A 25,966-nucleotide genomic window follows, 5' to 3' on the forward strand; every position below is an offset into this window, starting at 1 on the left:
GCGAGTGCCCGGAATCCTCAGAATTTTGCAGAGTGGGCGTGGCACCTAACTTTTGTATCAATACAAATGCTGTTGTTTTTAATTACAAACATCAACAACTGATTACATCCAGTTTAAGACTCTTTTGTGCCAGTGGGGTCCATCTCATGTGTACTGCTGAAATAGTTGTGGAGTTTCCCCACGCTAGCAGTCAAAGACTTGAGTTGCCTCACCTGGACTTTCGAACCATATTGGGTAGACGTATATATATCCATTTCCTTATCCTCTTTTCTTGGAACGACAAACACACTGTCTGTTTCCAGGTAAAAATGCTCTTGCCCTCCGACATGGATTTCGCCTGTTAAAAAACAATTGCATGGCTAATTTGATTAGATTTGTACCTCACCATACTATGCGGCACTTCATTGCATGTCTTAGCCTGTAGGCTTCATAAAAGGGGATGGTTAAGACGAGCAGGAACAACAATCAGATGAGGATATTTCACCCCTTCCCATTGCAAGAATCTCCTGACAATGTTTTAGAGAGGAGGGGGCACATTTTGCTCATTACTTATTCTGCTCCAGCCTGACTTCAAAGAAGGAGTCTGAGTGTTATCTGTGTATAGATAAGGTCGCTGCTCAAGCAGCTGTAACACTCACGCAGTCCAGCGTCTCCTGTTAGTCTGTTAGTTAGTTTTACAGTAGCTGTAGAGAATAAAAGAAGTTATTCTTCGAAGCTGTCGTTCGTGTGGTTCATGCTCTGCTGTGCTCCGCTGACTTTTGGAAGTGAGTTTGGTGCTCACAGCTCTGAGTTGTGAGTCCACAGCACTTAGACCTGATTCCTGCGTGGAAGGTCTCTGGAAGTGCTATCCCAGCTCAACTGGCCCAGTCGGGGCTGAAGAGGTTGAGCCCAGTCGGTGGCACTGGCTCAAAGGCGAAGCTGACAACAGATGTTTCAACAGATTGAAACAGATGGTAGAGAGGCACTGAAGGGCAACCAAGAAGAGCCCCATACAAAACAAAATATGAAAAACTACTCAGATGACTAGACTGGTGTGGACAAGAGGGGAGCTGGTGAGTTTATACAGTCGTACCTTGGTTGTCGAACTTAATCCGTTCCGGGAGTCCATTTGACTCCCGGAATGGTTCAAAAACTGGAGGAGCTTCCTGCACTCAATCAAAGCCGCAGAAGCCCTGTTGGACATTTGGCTTCCAAAAAACATTCGCAAACCAGAACACTCACTTCCGGGTTTGCGGTATTCAGGAGCCTAAACGTCTGAGTACCAAGGCGTTTGACAACCAAGGTATGACTGTGTGTCTGTCTAGCTTTAGGAAAGGCTTTGAGTTTCTGTTTTCTCTTTGAGGCATCCGCAGTGCTTTTAATTCGCCGCCTTCTTGGAGCTGAGGTGGTGTGCTATGCAGCTTTTCAGACTATAGTATTTCTCTTTCTGTGTGAAAATAACAATAAAAATATTTTACAAAACTGGGAGTGGGGAGAATAGGCTGAAATCCTCATTCCTGGTAGTAAGCCCCATTGAGTTCAATAGGGCTTACATCTGAGTGGTGATTTTTCATGTCTGAGAATAATAAGGGAGCCGTTTATAATGCTGGGGTGCTTGAGGAATTGGTTCCCTACAAAGGTCAGCTATCCTGTGGATTGTGACCTCCCAATTTTATGATGCAGTTTGTGGATGTGTTTTAGGCTATACAGAAATGCAAATTTAGAGCAAAAATATGTTAGAAATGTGTATTTTGTGAGAAAATGCATACAGAAATACAAATTTTCATGCTGTTTTGTTGGTTTTTTAAACCACAGATTACAGCAAAAAACATGTAGATTACAGCAAAAACATGAAAACATGCAGAATTAACACAGACCAAAAGCAGACTGATCCATGCACCCCTATTGTGAAGATATCTCAGTGTATTGTGTTTTACCTGGACAGCAGAGCCGGGGGGGGGCAGCAAGCCACTGACTCTCTGCTACAGACTCTTCCTACTCACTAAACCCTGTTACTTCTTCAGCTTCCAACACCTCCTCTTCCTAGTCTTCTCCCTCTGAGTGATGTTGTCCCACCATCACTCCCTGGGCTCTGAGCCTTCTTCCCTTGGTGCAGGCATCCCCAAACTAGGCCCTCCAGATGTTTGGGGACTGCAACTCCCATCATCCCTAGCTAACAGGACCAGTGGTCAGGGATGATGGGAATTGTAGTCCCAAAACATCTGGAGGGCCGAGTTTGGGGGTGCCTGCCTTGGTGGCTTCCCAGCTGGTTCATCTCACAACTTCTCTGTATCCAACCAGTCCATGACATGGATAAATGGATCTTTGCCACAAGTGTCCACTTGTTAGGGTTTTACTCTTGTTTTAAATGTATTTGTTGTTTTTGTGTTTTTACCGTTTTAAATTATTTTATGTGTAAATCGCCTTGAGATTGTGCCTTAGAAGGTAATTAATAAAATAAAATAAAATAAAATAAAAAGAAGAAGAAGAAGAACTGAATCAAAAGTCTTCCCCATCTCTGATTCACACAGCTATGTTTTCTGCATAAGGAGTGCTCATGGTAATCATACCAATCTGTGATCAATTTAAATGAAATGTAAACAGATAGACGAGAAGAGAAGACTCCCTGGAAAAGACCCTGATGTTGGGAAAGATGGAGGGCACAAGGAGAAGGGGACGACAGAGGACGAGATGGTTGGACAGTGTTCTCGAAACTACAAACATGAGTCTGACCAAACTGCAGGAGGCAGTGGAAGACAGGAGTGCCTGGCGTGCTCTGGTCCATGGGGTCATGAAGAGTCAGACATGACTAAATGACTAAACAACAACAAACAGATAGACTGAACCTGCTTGCTGCTATGTCACGAGAACCCCATCCATTACTGATAGCACCCTACCTTCAATGATGTTCTCAACATTCTTAAATGATTCTGTAACGTTTCCCCTTTCTATTTTCTTTTCTTCTGTCAAGAATGACTTATGCTTAACTGCTTCCTGAAAAATAGGAGGAAACACAGCATTCAGTCCCAGAACACAAAGCAGTATGTCGTCCTCATCACTACCATCTTACAGTTCTTTCAGATGCACTGATAGTCTTTCCCAGTATAGTTGCACTGATTTTACTCTAGCTAAGGAGTTGGCTCATGCCTGATCAGAAACTAAACAATAGGTTCTTTTCCTGTTCATCAAATCCCTGTTGTTCAAAGATCTGTGTCCAAAGTGCTGTATGGGAAAGAACTATCTCCAGAAATAAATAATAAACAAATACATTAAAAAAAGACCCTTGGTCTGTCTCAGGCATCCCAAAATCCGCCCTTTTTCGTGTCATGGTGAAGGCATTTGGTGTTCTTTGTTCTTTGTTCAACCCCCATTCTCGTATTGTTCTTTGAAAGTTGTATCTACTTTTGCGGCTCCCCAGTGAGTATTATTACATGAGTAGTACCTGTGAGAATGGGGAACGTATTTCATCCAGAAAGCAGCTGGAGGTGTAGCACAGTAATCAGAGTGTTGAGCTTTGAGCCTCAGCCATGAATTTACTAGGCGTCTTCAAGTGAACCAATATCGCTCAACCATCTTACCCCACAATCTATCACATGCGGATAATGATACTGACATCTTATAGGTTGTTATAAGGTTGCTGAGATACTATATGCCACGGGTGGGGAACTGTGGCCCTTCAGATGTCACTAGGCTCCAACTCCCAACAGCTAATATGGCCAATGGATACAGATGATGGGAGTTGTAGTCCAACAACATCTGTAGGGCTACAGGTTCCCCTCGCCTGCTGAATGTAAAGTGCACTAAATGGTCTGAGGTACTCTACAAAAGCTAAATACATTTGTATGTACTCTGTCATCCTGACATTGCTGAAAGGAGACTGCTGTATACTTATGGACATTGCCTCTTTCTCAAAGACACATGTCTGATTCAAGAGATGGCAGAACAACCTAATAAGCCGATAAACCCTTTTGATTTGAAATTCAGAACTATAAAATACATGCACACAGTGGCACACAGTGGATGATTCAAGCTCATCTGAACAAGCTGCAATACAAATGAGCATCAGTTTGGCTTAATGTCCTGACTTGTTCCGATGCCATAGTTTCTTGGTTCAGACAAAATGGAAAACTGTAGTTGGTGAAATCCTTCCTGGCTTGTTTGTTCGCTTGCACAAAGGCATGAGTTTGGGGTGGCTGATGGGGAGGGGTGTAGCCAAAATGCGACACAGCTTATTACGATATGGTCATCTGAATGCTATCAGTGTTTACCTATAGGCTGTCAAACAAGGGTATTGCATGTTCTAATAGTATCCTTAAGACTGAAAGGTCATTCAGATCCTATGCAGGTGTGTGTTTGCCACTTCAATTGCCTCAGGTATAAGATGCCTTTGGCTCGCCCTTTGGGAGGACTTTGAATATTATGAAGCCGTCAGCCATGGAGGGCTGCTATTTTTATTCCTGACTTTGGGCTTTACAGTGGTACCTCAGGTTACATACGCTTCAGGTTACATACGCTTCAGGTTACAGACCCCACTAACCCAGAAATAGTACCTTGGGTTAAGAACTTTGCTTCAGGATGAGAACAGAAATCGTGCTCCGGTGGCACAGCAGCAGCAGGAGGCCCCATTAGCTAAAGTGGTGCTTCAGGTTAAGAAAGGACCTCCGGAATGAATTAAGTACTTAACCCAAGGTACCACTGTATCTGGCAGGAGGAAACAGGATGCTTGACTAGCTGGGCCATTTCCTTGGCTTTTCTAATGTTCTTATCCAGTGCTTTTTTTCTTAAAAAATGTTTATGGGTACCCTCATTTTGACCATTTTCTAGTTCACCATTTTCTAGTTCAAATCGGGAAAAATGAATGCAGTAAATGGACAAAAGTACAAAGATTCACAAAATGTTTAGGGGTATGCGTCCCCCCCCAAAAAAGCACTGTTCTTATCTATTTCAATAGTTAAGATAGAGTGCAAGTAAAGTACCTCTTGAAGCTTCACAAATGAGAGGCTGATTTCTTACCTCAATGGTCAGGATCAGTTCCAGTTCTTGGTACTCTATCTTCACTTTTCTTCTGGCTTGCTTTGCACACTCGTAGGATTCTGCAACCACACCGCAGATAATGTGGCCGATATATAGTACCTGCATGACACCCAACCAACAGAAATGGAATGGCTTTACTATACAGAACAACAACAACATGGTTGTTTAATGTACTTCAATAGATTTCATGCTAAGGCTTTGGGTTTCAAACCATGTTTCAGAGACTTATCCTGGGGTCCTCTGGAAGCTTTTCAAGCACAGTGAGGATATTAGTAACAGCAGGTGAATTGCCCTGAATGGCAGCTTGCTTACCACTACCAACCTTCCTCTTCAATGTACAGGCACAGAGGAAGGGTGGGCATATTCTAATTTACATGTCTCGTGCCATGAGTAATCTCTGACCTCAACTGAACTGAGGGCCCACTCTAGAAGACTCCTCAGAATTCTCTGGAATGACCAGCTGACAAGTGGATATGTCAGAGGTTTGCCAATGAAAGCCACTGGTAAAGTATATATATGTGGCATTTATCTTAAGTAAATATGAAGTATTTAGCATGCATCATGTAGCGCTTCCAGTTTATCTGTTTAAGCAGAAGACTTCCATACAAGAGTGGATAAATTACCGTATTTTTTGCTCTATAAGACGCACCAGACCACAAGACGCACCGAGTTTTTGGAGGAGGAAAACAAGGGGAAAAAATTTCTGAATCTCAGAAGCCAGAACAGCAAGAGGGATCGCTGCACAGTGAAAGCAGCAATCCCTCTTGCTGTTCTGGCTTCTGGGATAGCTGCGCAGCCTGCATTCACTCCATAAGACGCACACACATTTCCCTTTACTTTTTAGGAGGGAAAAAGTGAGTCATAGAGCAAAAAATATGGTAATTTGCTTTCAAGTAGCTAGGGTGTTGTTGCTTTTTAAAAAAGGGTATACATATTGGAGACCAAAAAAATAAAGTATATAGAATGACTGAGGACCAACATAAACATTTGATTTTTTTAAACGATCTTTTCAAATTCATGACAATTAAGGGGTGAAGATTGGGCTTGTGTCTTAATTTTATGGGACAGTGGCTAAGAGGCAGCGAATTTGAAATTCCCAACTCAAAAATCTCTAACACATACCCAAATAGGTGGCCTTAAATAGCCCATTACCTCCATCTGATATATGGGTTAATAATATTGACCCACCATACAGGGTAAGTCTAAGGAGTTCTAGTTGCAGGATCCTATCTCCAAGGGTTATAGCTCTATGATAGAGTGCATATGCTAAAGGTCCCAGCATAACGGGAATTCATCTCTTCTCCCCCAATGCGTACCCCATACCATCCCCAAATTTGCTCTGGAGGGTTGGGGGAGTCCCCAGAACAGATTTAAGGGGATGCAGAGGGAGAAGAGTTTCTGCTGCACGAGGAAAATCTTCGCGTTTGCAGAATCTTAGCCTCAGTGCTATGTTGAACACAAGCCTTTAAAATACATTTATGTTTTAATCATGCATTCAAGGATCCTTCAAACAATGATTCAGACACAGACACTGTGGGGCCTCTTGCACATTTAAGGGTTGTCTAGAACTGATATTTTCACTATTTGACTTTCCCTGCCCAGGAGCTACTGTATGGTGATGGAAGATGCTACAGCTAGTAATTACTTTCCTTCCTCTGGAGGTTTGTTAGCTTTTTCCTCCAAAGCAACTCGGTTCTAGTGGTCTAGTCATGCCCAAGGAACTGTAAATGTGTGCCTTTGATAAAGAAAAAAATATTTTTAGGGTACAATTCTGGGCCTGCTTATCTCTGAGTAGATGTTGGATAGGAAGGCAAAAAGCTCAGAAAATACCTCTTCGCTAGCAAAAACTTCCTCTTTTCCATCACCATTATGCCCTGGAATATCAGCTGCTGTTACCACGGCAACCACCCCTGGTTCTTCTAAGGCCTCTGACACATCAATGGATCTGGAAAGGAGAGATAATTAGAACACTTTTGTTCCAATGGGTCGCAGTGATCAAACATGGTGGCAAGATGAATTTAAGAAATAAATGTTTTAAGAAATAAACATTCAGGGGCTAAAGTAAACATGCACTTTTTTCCTATGTGACTAAGTTGTGCACAGCTAGTATTTCTGCAGGTGGAAACAGATAGTGAAACAACTCATTGTATTTAATCTTAAAAACCTCTTTGTACTATCTTAACTGGTGTCTGTATATGTGTGAAATCACCCCTAACCGCAATACAGGCAGGCAGCTGATATGTGCAGGTCGGGGTTACCAGATTTTTTTCAATGAATCCGGGGACACTTTTTTTTTTTAAGCTGAGTAGCAACAGGGAGTCAGTAATGGGGATAGTGAGGCAAAAGATCCTGGGCCCAAGCACACATGCATATTGTATAAAGGTGAAAAGCCCTTCTGTTGCACCCTGTGAAACATAAATATGCAGAGTTTTTAAAAACTGGGCAACGGCCGCCCGCCCGCAACTTCCTAGCCTCCCCCGATCAATTAAAACAAAGGGGGGAGCGGGCAGGAGATCTGTACCGCCAGACGTCCCCGGTTCCCCTTCGGCAGCGGCAGCGATAGTCAACAGCCTGGAGCCAGCCTGGTAGCGCAGTTGGCTTCAGGAGTTGTTCGCTGCCATGGCGCCCGCCAGTTTGCCTCCCGGAAGTCCCCATATGATGTGTCTTGTGCACAACACATCATATGGGGACTTCTGGCGAGGAAAAATGTTGGGCGCCATGGCAGCAAGCAGCTCCTGAAACCAGCCAGAGCAAACTGCGCTACCAGGCTGGCTCCGGGCTGCTGAGGCTGAGACTGCCGCTGCCATGTTTCCCGGGGACAGATTTGCAAATCCGGGGACAGAATCTGTACAGGGACAGATTTGCAAATCCAGGGACTGTCCCCGGGAACTGGGGACGTCTGGTGACCCTACCCTAGACATTTTGCAGGACAATAAATGGTGCCGTCCCCCATGCCATCCCCACTCTCAAATCAAGTTGAAGAGTGCCCATCTGGCCAAGTAATTTGAGGCAGAAAAGACCACAAGCACGCCTCCCCCCCCCGCACCCTGTCCCTGAGAGTTTAAACACAACAATACAGTGGTACCTCGGGTTACATACGCTTCAGGTTACATACGCTTCAGGTTACAGACTCTGCTAACCCAGAAATATTACCTCGGGTTAAGAACTTTGCTTCAGGATGAGAACAGAAACCGTGCTCTGGCGGTACAGCAGCAACAGGATGCCCCATTAGCTAAAGTGGTGCTTCAGGTTAAGAACAGTTTCAGGTTAAGAACGGACCTCCGGAACAAATTAAGTACTTAACCCGAGGTACCACTGTAATAAATTAACCAGCAAACCATTTGCCACCCTTTCATGACACTCCAAATCGGCTGCTTCAGGCAGCTGCCTCACTGTCCCTAATGGTAGAACTGGGTGTGGATATCAGCCTTGTGTGCTGGGTGCGCTGAATAAGCACTTTCAATGCTCCCAAAGAGCACTCAACTCTTATTTAAAAGAGCTGTATGTCAAGCCCTCCTCTTTTCCCCTACGTTTACAAGCACACTTTCATTCCAGCCCACTCCTGAAGTAAACCAAACCAAGATTCAAAGCATGTCCAGTATCTGTTACAATACGTCCTCCTTCCCATGTTCTACTGCCACACTTTCCTCACGCACATTCCTTCTTGTTACTTACAGAATCTTTGCGTGGGCGTATGTGCTGGTGACCACAGCCATGTAGAGCTGCCCTTCCTCTGGAGGCATGTCGTCGACATAGTCTGCTTCACCGGTGGCATGTTTAATACCAGACTGGTGCATGATGGGACGCCCCACTGGGTCCTGAGGAGGCTGATGAGGGTCTACATCCTGTCATATGGTAGAGACATTTACTATACAGTGGTACCTCGGGTTACATACGCTTCAAGTTACATACGCTTCAGGTTACACACTCCACTAACCCAGAAATAGTGCTTCAGGTTAAGAACTTTGCTTCAGGATGAGAACAGAAATTGCGCTCTGGCGGCGCAGCGGCAGCAGGAGGCCCCATTAGCTAAAGTGGTGCTTCAGGTTAAGAACAGTTTCAGGTTGATGAAAGTCCAATAAGAATGTATTTGTTTTTTTTTTGTTTTTTTTTAAATATTTTATTAAGGGTTTTCTTGTTTTACAGTGTAAGTGTAATGCCTCGTATTTTTTTTTTCTTCCATGTAACAATTTTACAAATCTGTTTCATTTGATGAGGCATTAGGGAGAGAAGAAAAGAAAAAAGAAAAAAAAAGGAAAGGGGGTGGAGGGAGGGGAGATGGATGGGGGTGGGGTCGGGTAGCGGTGTTTCTGTTATGCTTAATGTATGTAGAGTTTGGTGTCAGCGTGCTTGTGTTGTTCACTTGTGTTCCTTTGGTGGTGAGAGAGGTTGGGGTTGGCCTAGGGTGTGATTGTTTGTTTGTGATTGGCTGTGGTGATCTTTGTTTTCGTGTGTGAGTGAGGTGGGTGGGTGTTTTGGATCAGGTTAGCCATATTGATTTGTATGCTGTTGGTGGATTATTGTCGTTGTCCTGTTGGGCTGTGTATGTGATAAAGGGGAGCCATACCGGGGTGAAGGTGTCTTCTTCTGTTTGTCCCCGTGTCAGTTTCAGTTTATTAGTTAATTTTTCTAGTAGGGCTGTTTCCCATACTATTTGGTACCATTGGTCCATGCTTACTCCTGACAGGTCTCTCCAGTGTCTGGTTATGGTGTTTCTGGCTGCTGAAAGTAGGTGGGTTATGAGTTCTTTGTGGTGTAAATGGGCATTGTTGTCTTGGAAGATGTTTAGTAGGGCCAATTCTGGGGTGACGTCTAATACTTGTTTAGTTATTTTACATATTTCTTGTATGGCTATTGTCCAGAATAGTTGGATTTTGGGACACTCCCACCACATGTGGAGGTATGTGCCTGTGGAGGTGCACCCTCTCCAGCATTTTGGTGAGGTTCCTGGGTGTATTAGCGCTAGTTTCCTTGGTGTTAGGTACCACCTGTAGGTGAGTTTCAGTGTGAGTTCTTTTCTTTTCGTTGATATGGATTTAAAGGGGGGTTTAGACCACATTCTGGTCCATTGAGTGGGGTTAATCTCATAGCCTATGTCATTCTCCCATTGTTTTTTGATTGCGTCTAGGGGATTTGCGGGGTTTTGGAGTAGTATTTTGTATATTGCGGATACCGCCCCTTTACCGTTTCCCTTTGTTGTTAGGAGGAGGTTTTCAAAGGTTGTCAGGGGTCTAGTTGCTGCTGATTTTACTGTTGGGTTGTTTAAGAGGGCATGTAGTTGGTGTTGTGTTAACCAGGGCATTTGGGTGTCTTCTAGTTTGTCTTGTATTTCTTGTGTTGACAAGGGTTTGTTATTTTTATAAAAGTCTATTAGGCGATATAAGCCTTTGGTTCGCCAGGTTTTTATCTGGAGGTTTTGTGCTGCATGGTGGAATAATGGGTGGTACGCCAGGGGGATTAGTGGGGATGGGGTTGGGGATAGTTTGCCTATTTGTGTTTTCCATGCTTTGAGCATGGTCTGTGTGTACCTGTTAAGTGTTGTGGGAATTTTCTTTAGTTTGTTTGGGAGGAGTGGGTATGTTGTGGTGCAGGTATTTTCAATTGTGTCCCTCTCTAGGTGTACCCATTGTTTTGTCTCATCTTCTAGTATGTATGGGATTATATGGCGTATTTGGTTGGCAATGTAATATGCTTCTATGTTGGGGATTCCCCATCCTCCTTCTGAGGTGGGGAGGTGCAGGTATTTGGGGCTTATTCTTGGTTTTTTATGTGAGAAGATGAAAGAGTGTAGTTTTCTCTGCCAACTGCGGAGTTGGGTTGAGGGGATCCAGATTGGGAGGGTTTGGAATAGGTAGGTTAGTTTTGGGAGTGTGATCATTTTGATCATGGCTGTTTTGTCTGAGAGAGTGAAATTCATGTTATTCCATCTCTTTAGGTCTTTGTTAATTTGTCGCCACAGGGGCTTGTAGTTGTGGAGGTACAGTTTATTGAGGTTTCTGGTTATTTGTACCCCTAGGTATCTGAACTTGGTGTGGCAGAGTTTTATTTTGGTGACCTTCGTGAGTTCTTTTTGGGTGTGAGGAGGGGTGTTGAAGCACATAGCTTCTGACTTTGTAAAATTTACCTGTAGGCCCGACACCATTGCAAATGTGTTGAGTTCTCTGATTAGGGAGGTTGCTGTGCTTATGGGGTCTGGTGTTGTGACCATTAGGTCATCTGCAAAGAGCCCTAATTTATAGGTTCTGCCTTTTATTTCCACTCCCTTGATGTCTGTGGCTGCTCGGATGCGGATTGCTAAGGGTTCCAGAGCCAGGATAAATAAGAAGGGAGACAGTGGGCATCCTTGTTTCGTGCCTCTTTGGATAGCTATGGTATTAGAATCCATATTGTTAGTTCTGCATTTTGCTGAGGCTTGGGAGTATATTTGTTTGAGGGTTTGTAGGAAGTTGGGGCCAAATTTCATGTTAGTTAGTACTGCTAATATGTATTTCCACTCTAAGCAATCAAAGGCTTTGAGGATGTCTAGGGACATAATTGTCAATGGGAGTTTAGTTGCCTTGCTGTGTTCGATCAGGTTCAGTAGTTTCCTGATGGGGTCTGTTATATTGCGGCCAGGGACAAAGCCAGTCTGGTCTGGGGCTATTAACTTGTGTAGGAAGATTTTTAGGCGGTTGGCCAAGATTGATGTGAATATCTTGTAGTCTTGGTTTATTAATGAGATTGGGCGGTATGATTCTACTTTGAGGCTGTCTTTTAGTGGTTTTGGGATGGAGACTATTTTGGAGTGGGTCCAGGTTTTGGGGGTGGGGCCCCCTTTTATGATGTCGTTGAATAGGCGGGTCATGTAGGGCATCAAGGGTTCTTTGAATTTCCTATAGAATTCTGCTGTGAAGCCGTCTGGGCCTGGGGCTTTGTGTGGTTTCAGGTTTTTGAGGACCACTTCTATTTCCTCTGGGGTGATAGGGCTGTCCATGAATTCCTGTTCCTCATCAGTTAGGGTAGGCATGGTCAGTCCTGCTAGAAATGTTCTGATTTCCTTCTCTGGTGGGTTATGGGAGGTGTATAGGTTGGAGTAGAATTCTGCAAATTCTGAGGATATTTCTTCAGGGGAGAATGTTATGTTGCCGTCTTTTTTGGTGATGCAGTGTATTCTTGTTTTGAGTGCTTTTTTCCTACATCTATTTGCTAGTAATCTGGAGTTTTTCCCTCCATATTCGTAGAAACGTTGTTTAGAATATAGAATGTTGATCATTGTTTTGTTAATTTCTAGGGAGTCTAGTTCTCTCCTTTTTTGTTCTATAAGTTTGAGGAGTTTTTTAGATCCTGTTTGTTTGTAGCGTGTTGAGAGGGCTGTGATGTCTTGTTCTATTTTGCTAATTTTTGAGGAGGTTTGTTTTTTAAGGGATGTTTTCTCTTTTATGCAAGCTCCTCTGGTGACCGCTTTCATTGTGTCCCATAGGAGGGGGGTTGTTATATTGTCTACATCGTTTTCCTTGAAGTAGTTTTGGAGGGTTTTTGTGAGACTCTCTCTAATTTGTTTGTTTGTAGTTAGGATGGGACTGAAGGACCATGATGGGGTGGTTTGTGTTCCTTCTCCTATTTTAACGGTGACTTCTACTGGGGCGTGATCTGTGATTTTGATGTTACCTATGTTTGTTGATTCCACTGAGGGGATCAGACCCTGTGTGAGCAGAATGCTGTCCAGTCTGGACACTGTATCGTGACGTCCCGATTGGAATGTATGGCTGATGTCTCCCGGGTTTTGCTCACCCCAAATGTCGTAGAGACCCCTGTTTTTTAGCATTTTTAGTAACTTGTAGGAGTTCCTAGTTGTTGGGGGTTTCCTTCGGAGGAAGGTTGCCCATGGGGTTGTAGGGTGGATGTCTTTCAGGGATATACCTTTCATATTTAGATTGAGGTCCCCTCCTAGGATTGCTTCCCCTTCAGAGAAGGAGAGGAATTTGTTTAGTGTCTTCTGGAAGAATTCTAATTGTTTCGCGTTTGGGGCATATATGGAGCCGATTGTCAGTTTGATTTTGCCATCTAGTGTCCCTTTAGCGAAAATGAATCTGCCTTTTTTGTCCTTGAGGACTGTTGTGGCAGTGAAGTTCAGGTCTCTACTGAGTATTATGGCTACACCGCGAGCTTTCCCTGAGCCTCGTGCGACCCACTGTTGACTGAAGCGGGGGTCGCTCAGGAGTTTGCTGCCTTTGGGTGGGTTGTGTATTTCTTGTAGGAAGGTGATATGTGGTTTCATGGTGTTTATGTATGAGGTGATGCGTTTTCTTTTGATGGGGTTTCCCAGCCCCCTCACGTTTAATGTAATTGCTTTTAGGTTAGCCATCTTGCTTGTCTATTATGTGGGGCGATTCCCTGCCAACCCGTTCGGGTTGTCTTGTGTCTCTCTCTTCGTGTTGTTTAAGGAACCAGTGGGGTTGCGCTGACCTAGGGTGTGGTGGGTGGAGGGCTAATGGGATTAGAGTAAGATTTGGGTTAAAGAGTAGGGGGTAAGTTGTAGAGAGTTTCCTATATGTAGTCATATAGGTGTTTGTTTGGGGTATTTTAGACCATCTGGCATTTAGCCGGTTGGTCCTAGGTCTCAGCTGGTGTGGAAGACCGTGTTCAAGGACAGGCCATCCCCCCTGTTGTTTGCGATAGGGGGAGATCAGTGAGACAGTGTGAAGTGACTTTGTAACGTCGCTGTCAAGTATAAGGTTCATAAGCAATGTTGCCAATGTTATGAGCAACATTGTTGGTGTGTTGGGGTGGGGGTGTGGGTGCTGGTACGCTCTGGTGCCACCATAGTGCTGGTTGATTTTATCAGATTTTAGCCTGATTGTGGGTTGTGTTATTAAGGTTGGAGGAGTTGTTTTTCCCTAGTATGGAGATGTTGAAGGTGTGGGTGATGGGGAATGTGGTTGAGGTCGTCTGGACTGGTGTTGGGGTGGGGATTTCTGTGGGGGTGCGGGGCTGGGGGGGATGTTGATGGTGTTAACTAAATCTATGTTTTGGGGGGGGGAGAGAGGGGGAACGGGGGGGGGGGAATCACCAGTCCTTCAGTTTGTGGTTTCTTCCTGGTTGCTTCATTCAGCTGCGGTTGTTGCTGTTGTAGGGTTGTCCATCTGCGATGAATTGGTTTGGTTAATCTTGGTCTGGTTTCTTGTGTCGTATGGCCGGCGGGACGGTTCTGAGCATGATGCTTGTCTGTATTGGTTTGCGTTGTTGTGCCGCTTCTGTTGTCTCTTTTTCTTCTGTACCGTCGTCCAGTTGTTTGCTGTTGTTTCCTCGTGGTTGGGGCTGTCACTTGGTGGGTTTGTCGGTTGGCATTCCGGTGGGAGGTCGAGTTCAAGGTTCTTTAGTAGTTGCAGGGCCTCAGGTATGTTGGTAGCCATGTGTTGTGTTGTATTGGTTGTTACAATGAGGCGGAAGGGGAAGCCCCATCGGTATTTGATCCCTGCTTGTTGGAGACGCTGGGTGCATGGGCGCAGGCTTTTCATAAGAATGTATTTGTGATAAATTGTGTGGTATGTTTTATAATTTTGTATGTTAAAAACCAATAAAAATATTTTTTTTTTAAAAAAAGAACAGTTTCAGGTTAAGAACGGACCTCCGGAACGAATTAAGTACTTAACCCGAGGTACCACTGTACAGACGGTTCATTAGATTACTGAGTATTACTCAGAAAATCCTACTAAAATTATATGGTGACAACATGGTTGTATTTCAGTTTGTACAGGCTGAACGTTGGGCCCAGAACTTGTACCATGTTGCTATCTGTACCCAAAGCTCCGATTCCATATTGGCTTATATAGGAGGACCAGTCAAGCTATTAGGCCAAATATACGTTTTCTGTTAGTATAGGTAAACATTTTCAATTAGTATCCTTGGTATTATGGAGGACAACTTTCTACCACATGAATCTGCCTAATCCTTGAGCTAACCTGCTCTCTGTCCCACCACTTTCAGTGGTTCAGTTACTGGTGACATCAGGCAGGATCTTTTTAGCAGTAGTATCTAGATTGTGGAATTCTCCCTGCAAGAGATTCATATGGGCTTCCATACTGCAGGTTTTCTGACTCTCCTTAAAAGCATTATGTTTCACTGGGCCTTTGGGCTTAGAGTGATATTCTGTCTCCTTGGTTCCCTGTTGACATTTTGTTGCTGAGATCCTGGTTTTTTGGTGATCTGATTTATTTATTTGTATGTATGTATGTATGCATGTATGTATGTTAATTTACTACTGGATTTACCTAGGTATAATACAGTCAAGGCAGTCACAGACAACTACAAAAAAAGATGGGAGCAGCACAGGGAGGAAAACACAGGAGGATTATCAATGGATGATGACGTTGCGTAGACCCCAGGCAAAATGGGACTGAATGGTAAGCACCCAGCATGGAAGCAGTCCGGAACTAGATTCTTCAACAGCAAACGATCATTTATTTCATATCCACCCAGCAAACTCAAGTATTCCTCTTATGCAAATATAGTAGCCTGCCACTATTATTATTATTATTATTATTATTATTATTATTATTATTATTATTATTATTTTGTAAATAATTTTTATTCATTTTCCAAAAAAGAAAAAACAACAACATTCATATTAATAACAAATCAAGCCAGATCTTACCACATTCAAAAAACAATACAGCCAATTATAGAGTCTGAATTAATTAATTTCAATGGGACTTCCCATGTTCTGGATTTCAAGAGCTAAAGTCCATCCTTTATTTTTCTGCTTTTGTTACTTCCCAATTTCCCAATCCTGATATTGATGATCTTCTCTCTGTCACTTAGTCGCTGGTATAACTCTCTATCTTGTTTTGTTTAAACATTCCTTATTTCTGTAATCACTTAGGGAGCAAATTTCTATTGCTTTGTTTTATATTTTTATTGGTGTAAACCACTTAACCAATTAGTTAAGTCACAGATCACTGGGTGGTAAGCCATGCTAAGTACTAAGACTAGACCCATTGAACTTAATGGATATGCGTAACTTAGAAGCATTAATTTCAGTGCGCCTACTCTGGGTAGATCTCAGTTGAATACAACCCATTAATTTCAGTGCGCCTACTCTGGGTAGATCTCAGTTGAATACAACCCATTATACTTAGAGAAGGGTGGGTTAACATTGACAGGAATGTTAATGTTAGATGATGAAAAGCAATGAAAACAACCTCACTGACCTGGTATATTTGCATACCCTGAGGTGGTTTCTCACGGAACTCGCCTAAAGCACTGGCGTATTTCTTTGGCAAGTCAGGATACTTAGATGGATTCTGTGGGAAGACAAATTAATTATATATTACATCAATTTTCCCCAAGAAATTCTTCAGGGGCAAGCAACCATATAATGGTAATTCATTGCCCAAATATGTACTACCAGGGTGCTGAAATTAAGATATGACTTGCACAACTACTTCTGGTATGTCCTTTCTACACATGTGGGGGGGTTTCCAGTCATGTAGCAAAATCTCCACTTTTAACATTTTAACAAACTTTTTAATTTTTGTAAAAAGTTGTATTTGAGCCAACATGAAGCACTGGCTGAATGAAAACAGCATGGCATCTGTTACATAGGAAGAAAAGCCTGCTGTACATAAGACAATTTTTCTACATAGATGCAGAAAAAACGGTGTGTAAAAATTGTTAATGGAAACAATGAGCTTTGGTAGAGGCAGAAAAGTAGGAGGAACATTGTTTTTAAGGGGAGGGAAAGTTTATTTCTTATCCGCCTATAGTGAACACAAGAGAAGCCTTGTTGGATCAGACAAAAGACCCATCTGGTCCAGAATTCTGTTCTCATAGTGGCCAACTGGGTGCCTATGGAAAATAGGCAAGACAATGGCACCCTCTTATATGTGTTGCAAGCCACTTGTATTCAGAGGCATGTGTGCCATAAGCACCGTGTGAATATGTACCCAGCTCAATTACTAACTGCTTACCCCAAAAATAAGGCCAGGCTTGCTCTTGTGCCTTTAATATCAGCTTGATTTACAGAAGAGCTATTTCCCATACCACATCGCTTTTGGGAATTGAGTGAACAGCTGCTGGAGACTGGAGTGGAAAGGTATAAGGCTTTCTACTCAAATAGGAAAGGTGATTATTATTTTCTCCCCCCCCCCTTGCTTAATACCTAGCCTGATGAAGAGCTCTGGAGAACCCTGAAGACTTGGGCGCCATTTTGTGACATTCTTAAAGTTATTGCCCTACTTTGTTCTTTGGGGTGTTATTTACCATGTTCTTTAAACCTTGTAGCACTTGCAGATAAAATCTGAAGAAGAAGCTGACAAGCAGAGTCCGCCTGTATTCCACTTTTGCACCCGGGGCTGAAGGAGAGAGGATAATTTCTTCAAGAATTAGCCTGCAAGCTTCATTCAGCATCTCTTCGTCCCAGTTGCTGGGGGGAGAAATAATACAACCAAATAAGTTTATTTTAGCAAACGATAGATATGTATATGCAGAGTTTTGAAGGGGTGAGGAGAAAAAGGTTTCCAAATGCGTTTATTAAAGTGACTTTGATAATGAAGTACACTTTGCCACAAGAAAACTCAACAGATGGGATTTCATTTCAGGTTTCTCAGGAACTGATAAATAATATTATTCAAAATAGGTCCTTTCTACGGCAGGAAAATAGATTGAATAATATGAACCAGTCACAGCTAATCTTAATATGGAAGAACAGGACATTGGTGCTGGTGACCCAGCCTACATCTTCCACAGTGAGCATTAGGAACATATGGATAAAACACTTAAAGTCGTTGATCAGAACAATCAGTTTCTAACAGTGACCAGTCAGATAAGATGCCTTGAGAAACTCACAAGCAGGATATGAAGATGTGCATAGGTCATGACTAATGCATAGGTCTTTGACTAATAAGGAACGATGCAGTTAAGATTTGTGTCATCTTAATAAATTAATAACAACAACAACAACAACAACAACAACAACAACAATAATAATTTATTATTTACACCCCGCCCATCTGGCTGAGTTTCCCCAGCCACTCCAGGCAGCTCCCAATTGAGTGTTAAAAACAATACAGCATTAAATATTAAAAACTTCCCTAAATCTTAACCAAAAACATAAGAGTGTGGAAGGTTTTGTTTTATTTAACATGGTGTTTTAATGTTGTAACCTCCCCTGGAACCTTAGGGAGAAGGTTGGGTAATAAATGAAAAAATGATTGAATGATCTTGCCGCAGTTCAGGGAACTGAATTACATGACATCTAGTCCCACAATTCCCTGGGCCCACAGAATGAAAAAAATTCTCAGAAAACTGATATGTATAATTGTTCTCTTAAATTTTATCCCAAATTCGTATTCACAGAAATTGCAATTCTTCTCCACTTCCACTCCAGTGTGGTTTGGTGAAATGTTGGAGAGGTGCTTTTGTTCGTTAGTTTTTAAGAGCAGTATTCTGATATGATATAAACTAATTTTGAAATGAAGACATTTGCCCACCTTTTTAAAAAAATGTTTTTCATTACTACTTGCAGACAAGGTACAGAGAGAGTTTAATTTTTCTAGCTTCTAGATTCTGCCCCAAGCTCCTCCAAAAGCAAGAAACAGCTATTCCTATATAATGTCAAATGGTACAGTCAATGTACCTTCCAATGAGCTTCTGACAGGTATTTCTTGCGCTCACTGTGGTAGGACCAATGCCACCATATAAAATAGCCATGTCCTTGATGACACCAGTGCCTGGCTGGAAAAGGACTCTCATTGAAGAATTTGTCACAGACAATGCATTTTTTCGGCGCTCAGCCTGCCGGAATGCTGACACAAATTCATCCTGGCATATGCAAGAAGGAGAAATTGGGTTATTTTACTGCCCTCATCATACTAGTAGCTGTAGGGTAACATTATACATAAAGAGCCTTCCGTGAAACAGTCAGTAAGGGTCAAATTACATTATTCGTGGTTTTTATAAAAAGTGTAGTTACCCTTGCCACTTTTATTTTGGAAGGAAATAACATGTGCAAAGCTTCAGTCTGGAATGTGTTCCCAATCTGGGCCCTGCTCCTGTTTCCCTCTGAAAACCGCTTTCTTCACAAGCAACTGTTTGCCCTGAAATGCGTACAGTTTACTACAAGAAACACATTCAGGAGTAAAACAGCAGACGGGGAGAATTTTGTTGTGGGACATTGCAGGGCCCTGATCTAGATCAAGGATCTATTCCAGATTTGAGTCCCAAAATTGATTTTCTTCAAAATGGAAGTGGCCATGCTTTTTAAAGGCATATGAACAATGTAATGTGGAATTTCACCCTGACAGGTTGTCACCTTCAATCATCATGCATATATGTGCCAAACAATCGACTACATCATAAACTCACTGGGAAGATGTTGCCATCCTAGCTCATGTATACATAGGGCAATGCACATGTAAAAAGGTAAAGGGACCCCTGACCATTAGGTGCAGTTGTGACAGACTCTGGGGGTGCGGCACTCATCTCGCTTTATTGGCCGAGGGAGCCGGCGTACAGATTCTGGGTCATTTGGCCAGCATGACTAAGCCGCTTCTGGCGAACTAGAGCAGTGAATGGAAATGCTGTTTACCTTCCTGCTGGAGTGGTACCTATTTATCTATTTGCATTGGCGTGCTTTCAAACTGCTAGGTTGGCAGGAGCTGGGACTGAGAAATGGGAGCTCACACCCCGTCGTGGGGATTTGAACCGCTGACCTTCTGATCAGCAAGTCCTAGGCTCTGTGGTTTAACCCACAGTGCCACCCGCGTCCCAATGCACATGTGGTTGTTAATATCCATGTCTTTAAAGGCATGCCCAGCAGGTAGATCGCGGGGTCGTTCCAGGTAGATTGCGGGATCTCCAGGGTGCTCCTGATCGATCCCCCTGAAAAGCTCAACAACTCTGGGTCACCCTCCCCAAAAGATCAACAACTCTGACCATCCCTTCCCCCCAAAAAGATCAACAACTCTTGGCAATGACAATGGGTTAGATCACTGCCAGTTTGTTTGTTTTTTATAGTGGGAGTAGATTACTGTCCCTTGGGAGTTGGACATGCCTGATATAGACTATACTTCCTATCAAACTCAGCCTCACTCGGTTGTTGTTTCATTCTTGCTGTATAGGAGTGGATTAAAAGAAGGGAGTTGATAACTATGGCATCACATGGGCCATTCAGCCATCCAAGAAATCTGGATATCATTCATCTACAGCAGCCTTTCCCAGTCTCCAGATGTTTTGGTCTAAAGTTCCCATCAGCACCAGGGTTGAGAGTTGTAGTCCAACATCCCAAGGGCACCAGGTTGAGGAAAGCTGCTCTAGAAAGATGGTGACAGTACTGTGGCTGCTTACTGGTGAAGGAAATATTACTACCCATGGCACATATGCAATCAACACTGCTGACAGGTTTAGCATATTTTTGTAGTTCTTCAGAAACCTGCAATACCTATGTGCCCAGTGGGACAAAAGTTAATGAGTGTGCACATCGAGACATGCTTGAGGAATTTGTTGTATGCAAATTCTAGTAAGAAATAAACTGATCTGAACTTTCCAGAGCTAATATAGAATCAAGGAATCATAGAATTGTAGAGTCGGAAGGTTGAATCCAAGTGAGAGCAAAAGGGACTCAAGAGTTTCAATTTTTTAAAAAAACGTTGCTCTCTCTGTTCCCAGACCCCTGAATATATTTTGAGAAGACTACCCATTTTATTAAATGCAGCTTTATTGACTGTTTTCAATGCATGCTTTTTTATGTATTGGCATATTGATTTAGTGAAGTATGACTATTTTGTCCTGTCTGTGAATTTTGTGTAGGATTTTAATTGTTATAGGGTGTAGGCCATTTGAGGTGTCAATTTTCTAAAACCAGATGATAAATATAATAAACAAATAAATGAGCAACAAGGAGCAATGTGTCTTTCGTTAAACTTCCCACCCTCACCAATCCCTAGGTGATTTACATGTGATTTTTACTGGTAGATGAATACTTGGAAGTATGTTGCCTCTCTCTCCAGCAATGTGTTGACTTGCCATTTATGTGCCTGCATGGACTAATTTATGTTGAGATTTTGATACAAATATTGTCTTGCCCAACGTAAGTGTTCCACAGTGCAGAAAGCATCTTGTGTTTGGAGAGGTGGGGAGGAAAACATACAGACACAAACAAACACACAACTTACTTCCTTGGAGAAAGGGATAAAAACAGAGACTATGACCTCTCTTGGTGAAAGGTCTGCCTGTGGCAAGCCCGCAAGGAATTCATCATTCAAGGGAATCTGTCGTGATCCATCTGATAGAGGAAATAATAGTCTTTAGAGAATGAGCTCTTAACAGATACTGATTTTATCTGTCCCATGCAAGAGAAAATTACCCCTGCATCTATTCAAGCTGTGAGGCAGAACTGGCCCTCTTCAACAGCTGATTTACCCAACAGAAACATTTGTATGACGGGTGCTGACAGCTATAAATAATTCTAGCCATTTCAGATGCCCCCAATTTGTAGCCAAGGTAGTATTGCTCAGAACTTTGCAAGATCAAACCTGCACACTTGTCAGTTGGCATTTGTCGTTGATAAATACAATGGACTTCCACTTGTTTATTATTATATACTGTCTTCCTAGGCAATATTATATATCATAGACTTCATGTAATAATACACCACCCTGCATTTTGCCATTGTAAGAGAACATCAGTTAGTAGGTTTCCTCTTTCTCTCATCATAGTCGTAAGAGCAAAACAGTGGGAAGGAAAGTAAGGATTCTGCAGAATGACTTCTGCTATTAGGACATGATTTTATTCTCACCCCCTCCCCACTATTATGAAATTGAATCACATCCACACCATCCGTTTAAAGCATTCTTGTACCGCTTTAACAGCCACGGCTTCCCTAAAGTATCCTGGGAGCTGTAGTTTGTTAAAGGTGCTAGCTCTGGTAGAAGTCTCCTAATAATTCTCAGCTCAGTCAAGAAACAGGTAGTTCACAGTCCCTAGAACATGGGTAGGTAAACTAAGGCCCCGGGGCCAGATCCGGCCCAATTGCCTTCTAAATCCGGCCCATGGATGCTCCGGCAATCAGTGTGTTTTTACATGAGTAGAATGTGTGCTTTTATTTAAAATGCATCTCTGGGTTATTTGTGGTGCATAGGAATTTGTTCATCCCCCCCCAAAAAATATATAGTCTGGCCCCCCACAAGTTCTGAGAGACAGTGGACCGGCCCCCTGCTGAAAAAGTTTGCTGGGACTTCCGGGTTAGCACCATCGGCGAAATGGCGGAGTTCCTCCGATCGGAGGAACTGGCTCCGTGGAAACTGGGTCTACCTGCCACGGCGAAGGTGGGGACCCGCTAGAAATCCCAGGTGGAAGAAGCCTGGGAACGTGGGGTTCGACAGAGCACCAGGAGCGCCTCCCCTACTCGCGGGGGACCCCATTTGGGGGCTCCGGAGTGAAGTAGGGTGATCGGCGCGGTGCTGCGAACTGACTGCTATTTTCACGGAGGGAAGCTGCATTGCCATTGCCGGAGAGCGCTGACTTTTTCCTGTCAACAATTGGACTCTAAACAAGTACCCGTGAGTAGAAACGGAAAATTGGATCAAGAAATATCTTAATTTGGCACTGAAGCGGGAAGGTTCAAAACAGGAAGTCCGCCTTCCGCTTTCTGTAAATAGACTGAAGCAAAAATCTTGTAAGCTAATAGCCTGGAAAGTCGCTTTACAAAGGTCGAAATTTCCTTCATTTATAACCATTAAAACCCCCTTGGAAGCAGGAGAAAAGGGGGGGGGATTAAACTGTTCAAGCCTGCTGGAGAGGGAGTAAAGGAAAATAAGTTTCCACCGTCTCAAACCTGGGAACGGGGTGTCAGAGACAGAAATTATCGGAGACGTCCATTGACTGTGAATGGAACATTTTGACAGATAGCAAGAAAAAAGAGAAACAAATTGATTCCAATGTTGCCTGTTGCATTCTAAAGAAACAAAATATTTGAAAACTGAAAGTAACTTTCTTTTGTTGGACATGATTTAAAAAGATAGACACAAATAGAAATTGTATCCTCTAGAGGGAGCTTGTCAAATTGTTGCTGCAGTTTACTTGGGGATTTCACAGCTGCGAGATTAACATCGTGGGACCAGACTGTGACCTTGAATAAAAATGTGTTTGGAAGAAGTCCTGGTGCTTGCTTTTTGCAAGACAAGTGCTTTGTTGAAGCAGTTGCATGAGAAGGTGGATTTGATGAATGAGAAGTTGGATTTGATGACTGTTGCAATTAGTGAATGTGGACAAATAGGGAATATTGACATAGAAATCATACAGGGACCAATCCAGGAAACTGGTTCGACTGGGCAAATGCAAGGGCAGATAATAATGGAGGAAGCTACGGTGCTACCTCAAGCAACACAAACGGAGAGACCCGAGGCCCTGCAGGAGCATAAGCCGCTGTTTTGGAAGAATGAACTTGAATTAGGCCAGAGGGAGTCTGGAGCTGAGGAGGCTCTCAACTTTGGAGAGATTTTGAAATATGCTGTTAAAGATCTTTTGGATTATATTGATGACTGTGGGGAGTGGGACTGTGGGGAATGGGCTGGTCTGATGTGGGGAGATGGACATGAGTATGGGTGGAAATTCCCCGGAGACCTACTCCCTAAGGAGAAAGGAAAGAAACTAAGAAAGAGACCAACAAGAGACAAGGAAAAGTGCAAGTATAAACAAGAAGAAAAAGATCTGCAGAAGGGGCATGGAAGAGACTTAAGAGCCTCGGATATCAGACTACCAGGTTGATGGACTAGATGGAATGGATAGTAAGGACTGACATAACCCGAGACCAGGAAGAAGGGACGTTGGATGAAAATTGGAAGAGTCTATAAAGAAAAATTTTTATTTTGGGAATTAGTGTAAAATTAATGAATATTAGGGAGAATGTTGGAATGAAATTGTCTGGCTTTAGCAGAAATGATATAAGGATAAATAAGTATTAAGTTTTTAAGTTTTAAGGTATTTTATGGTATTTTATGGTAAGATAAGGTTAAGGTATTTTATGGTAAGATAAGGTTAAATAAAGTAAGGTAAATTGAATAACAGAATATGGTGAAAGATGGATAGGATGTATAGAGTTAATTAATTGGTTATAAGCTAAAATATAGAAAGGATTTGCTGAAACAATGACTGAATCAGGATACAAAAAAAGAGAGGTGTGAGGAAGTCAGGGAAATAGGCAGATGAAAGATAGGATATGGAATGACTGATTTGTTTTTAACTATTTTTATTTTTCTGTATTTTGTATCTTTTTGTCTTCTTTTTGTCTTTTTTTTCTTTTTTCTTTTTCATATTTTTGTATTTCCTCTGAAATTTTAATAAATATTATTATAAAAAAAGAAAAAGTTTGCTGACCCCTGCCCTAGAAAATAGGATCTATGTTTACTAATAAATCATTGGAAAATACTTACTGTACCAGATGCTATGTTACTGTTGATCAAAGTGTCTAAAGCTTTCTTATTAACAGTTTATAAGAGCAGAAAAAGTTCCTAGTCAGTTGATTCGCTCACCATTTGTACTTTTAACAGTTATTTCATTGTGTACATTTTGATCAAACTACCCAGTGCAGAAATGTATGCAAGGGAGACATTGCCTTTTACCTATTGATACCAGATTGAGAAGCGCATTCCCAGCTGCCAGGACAGGGTTCAGATCCCAGGTCGATCCTCTGCTCACAATATGTCCTCCTAAAGACTAATGGACAATGATATCACTGTTACTACTACTAAATTGCATATAACTGTATTATCATTATATCCTTTATTTATTATTTCTTAACATTTATACACTGCTTGATTGCAAACCCGCCCCCTCAAATGGTTAAAAAACAACAACCCAATTTTCCCTCTCAAAGGATTCTGGGCGCTGTAGTTTGCTGGTCACAGAGTTACAATTCCCAGTGTCCCTTAACAAACTACAGTGCCCAGAATTCTTTGAAGAGGGAAATATGCTTAGCATGTGTTTTAGAGGTATCGTATTTTTTGCTCTATAGGACACACTTTTTCCCCTCCAAAAATTAAGGGGAAATGTGTGTGTGTCCTATAGAGTGAATGCAGGCTGCACAGCTAAGCCCAAAGCCAGAACAGGGAGACGGAGCACTGCGCAGCGCTCCATCTCGCTGTTCTAGCTTGGGGATGGCTGCACAAAGCCTCCGCAGGGCAGGGGGGGTGAAGGCACCCCGCTGCTCTGCGGAGGCTTCAAAGGCTGCGCTCCAAGGGAACTCAGGCAGGAGTTCCCGCTGCGCTCGGAAGGCTTGCGGATAACTGCCTGAAGCCTGGAGAGCGAGAGGGTCGGTGCACACCGATCCCTCTTGCTCTCTAGGCTTCGCTTCGCTGGAGAGGCGCTGCACAGTTTTCCCTCTCTGCGCAGCGCCCCTTCAGCGAAGCGGGAGGAGAAATGGAAGGGGCTCCATTTCTCCTGCCGCTTCGCTGAAGGGGCGCTGAGCAGAGAGGGGGAGATTATTATTTTTCCTGTTCTCCCCCTCCTATGGTCTGGTGTGTCCTATAGAGCGAAAAATACAGTATATTGTGTATGCAGCCTCAGCTGGATTCAAGCCCTGGATCTTAAGCCAGCAAAGTTTTAAAAATCATTATTTATTTAAACAGGAGACTGGGGGGGACAAACTATGCATGTCTTGTTTTCCTTACTTTTTAAAATGAAAACCAGCTTTGGAAAACTGAGATTAACAACAGAGGAAAATGATATAGAGACAACATCAATGGGATATATAACTCTTATGGGAGGTGACCGCTCTGTGTGCCTTGGTACTAATGAGGCATTTGAGTGCTTCCCTTTGTCCCTTAAAATAAGAGACTTGCAAATCTTTCTACTGACTTGTCAGTAAGTGAGTTGGGACTTCTTTTTTTAAAAATTTTTTTTTAAATTTTATTAAGTACAAATTAGAAAGCATAAATATTTACAACAAAAGAAAATACAAAAGAAAAATAAAATACAT

General features: G+C 42.7%; 1 protein-coding gene across 3 annotated transcripts in view; it reads right to left on the reverse strand.

The window, feature by feature from the left end:
* The window catches only part of LOC128399517 (aldehyde oxidase 4-like), a 71,745-nt gene that overhangs the window by 25,564 nt on the left and 20,215 nt on the right, over nucleotides 1-25,966 (reverse strand). For all 3 annotated transcript variants that reach the window (XM_053361087.1, XM_053361071.1, XM_053361079.1), the window contains 10 exons: nucleotides 24,612-24,705; nucleotides 21,165-21,274; nucleotides 18,629-18,813; nucleotides 17,254-17,416; nucleotides 16,203-16,295; nucleotides 8,689-8,858; nucleotides 6,844-6,958; nucleotides 4,993-5,112; nucleotides 2,877-2,973; nucleotides 213-337 (listed from right to left, as the gene is read on the reverse strand). In XM_053361087.1, the coding sequence (XP_053217062.1) occupies nucleotides 213-337; nucleotides 2,877-2,973; nucleotides 4,993-5,112; nucleotides 6,844-6,958; nucleotides 8,689-8,858; nucleotides 16,203-16,295; nucleotides 17,254-17,416; nucleotides 18,629-18,813; nucleotides 21,165-21,274; nucleotides 24,612-24,705 (1,272 nt within the window). The remainder of the gene's footprint in view (nucleotides 1-212; nucleotides 338-2,876; nucleotides 2,974-4,992; nucleotides 5,113-6,843; nucleotides 6,959-8,688; nucleotides 8,859-16,202; nucleotides 16,296-17,253; nucleotides 17,417-18,628; nucleotides 18,814-21,164; nucleotides 21,275-24,611; nucleotides 24,706-25,966) is intronic.

This window comes from Podarcis raffonei, chromosome 1 (assembly GCF_027172205.1).
Source record: "Podarcis raffonei isolate rPodRaf1 chromosome 1, rPodRaf1.pri, whole genome shotgun sequence".
Taxonomy (NCBI): Eukaryota; Metazoa; Chordata; class Lepidosauria; order Squamata; family Lacertidae; genus Podarcis; species Podarcis raffonei.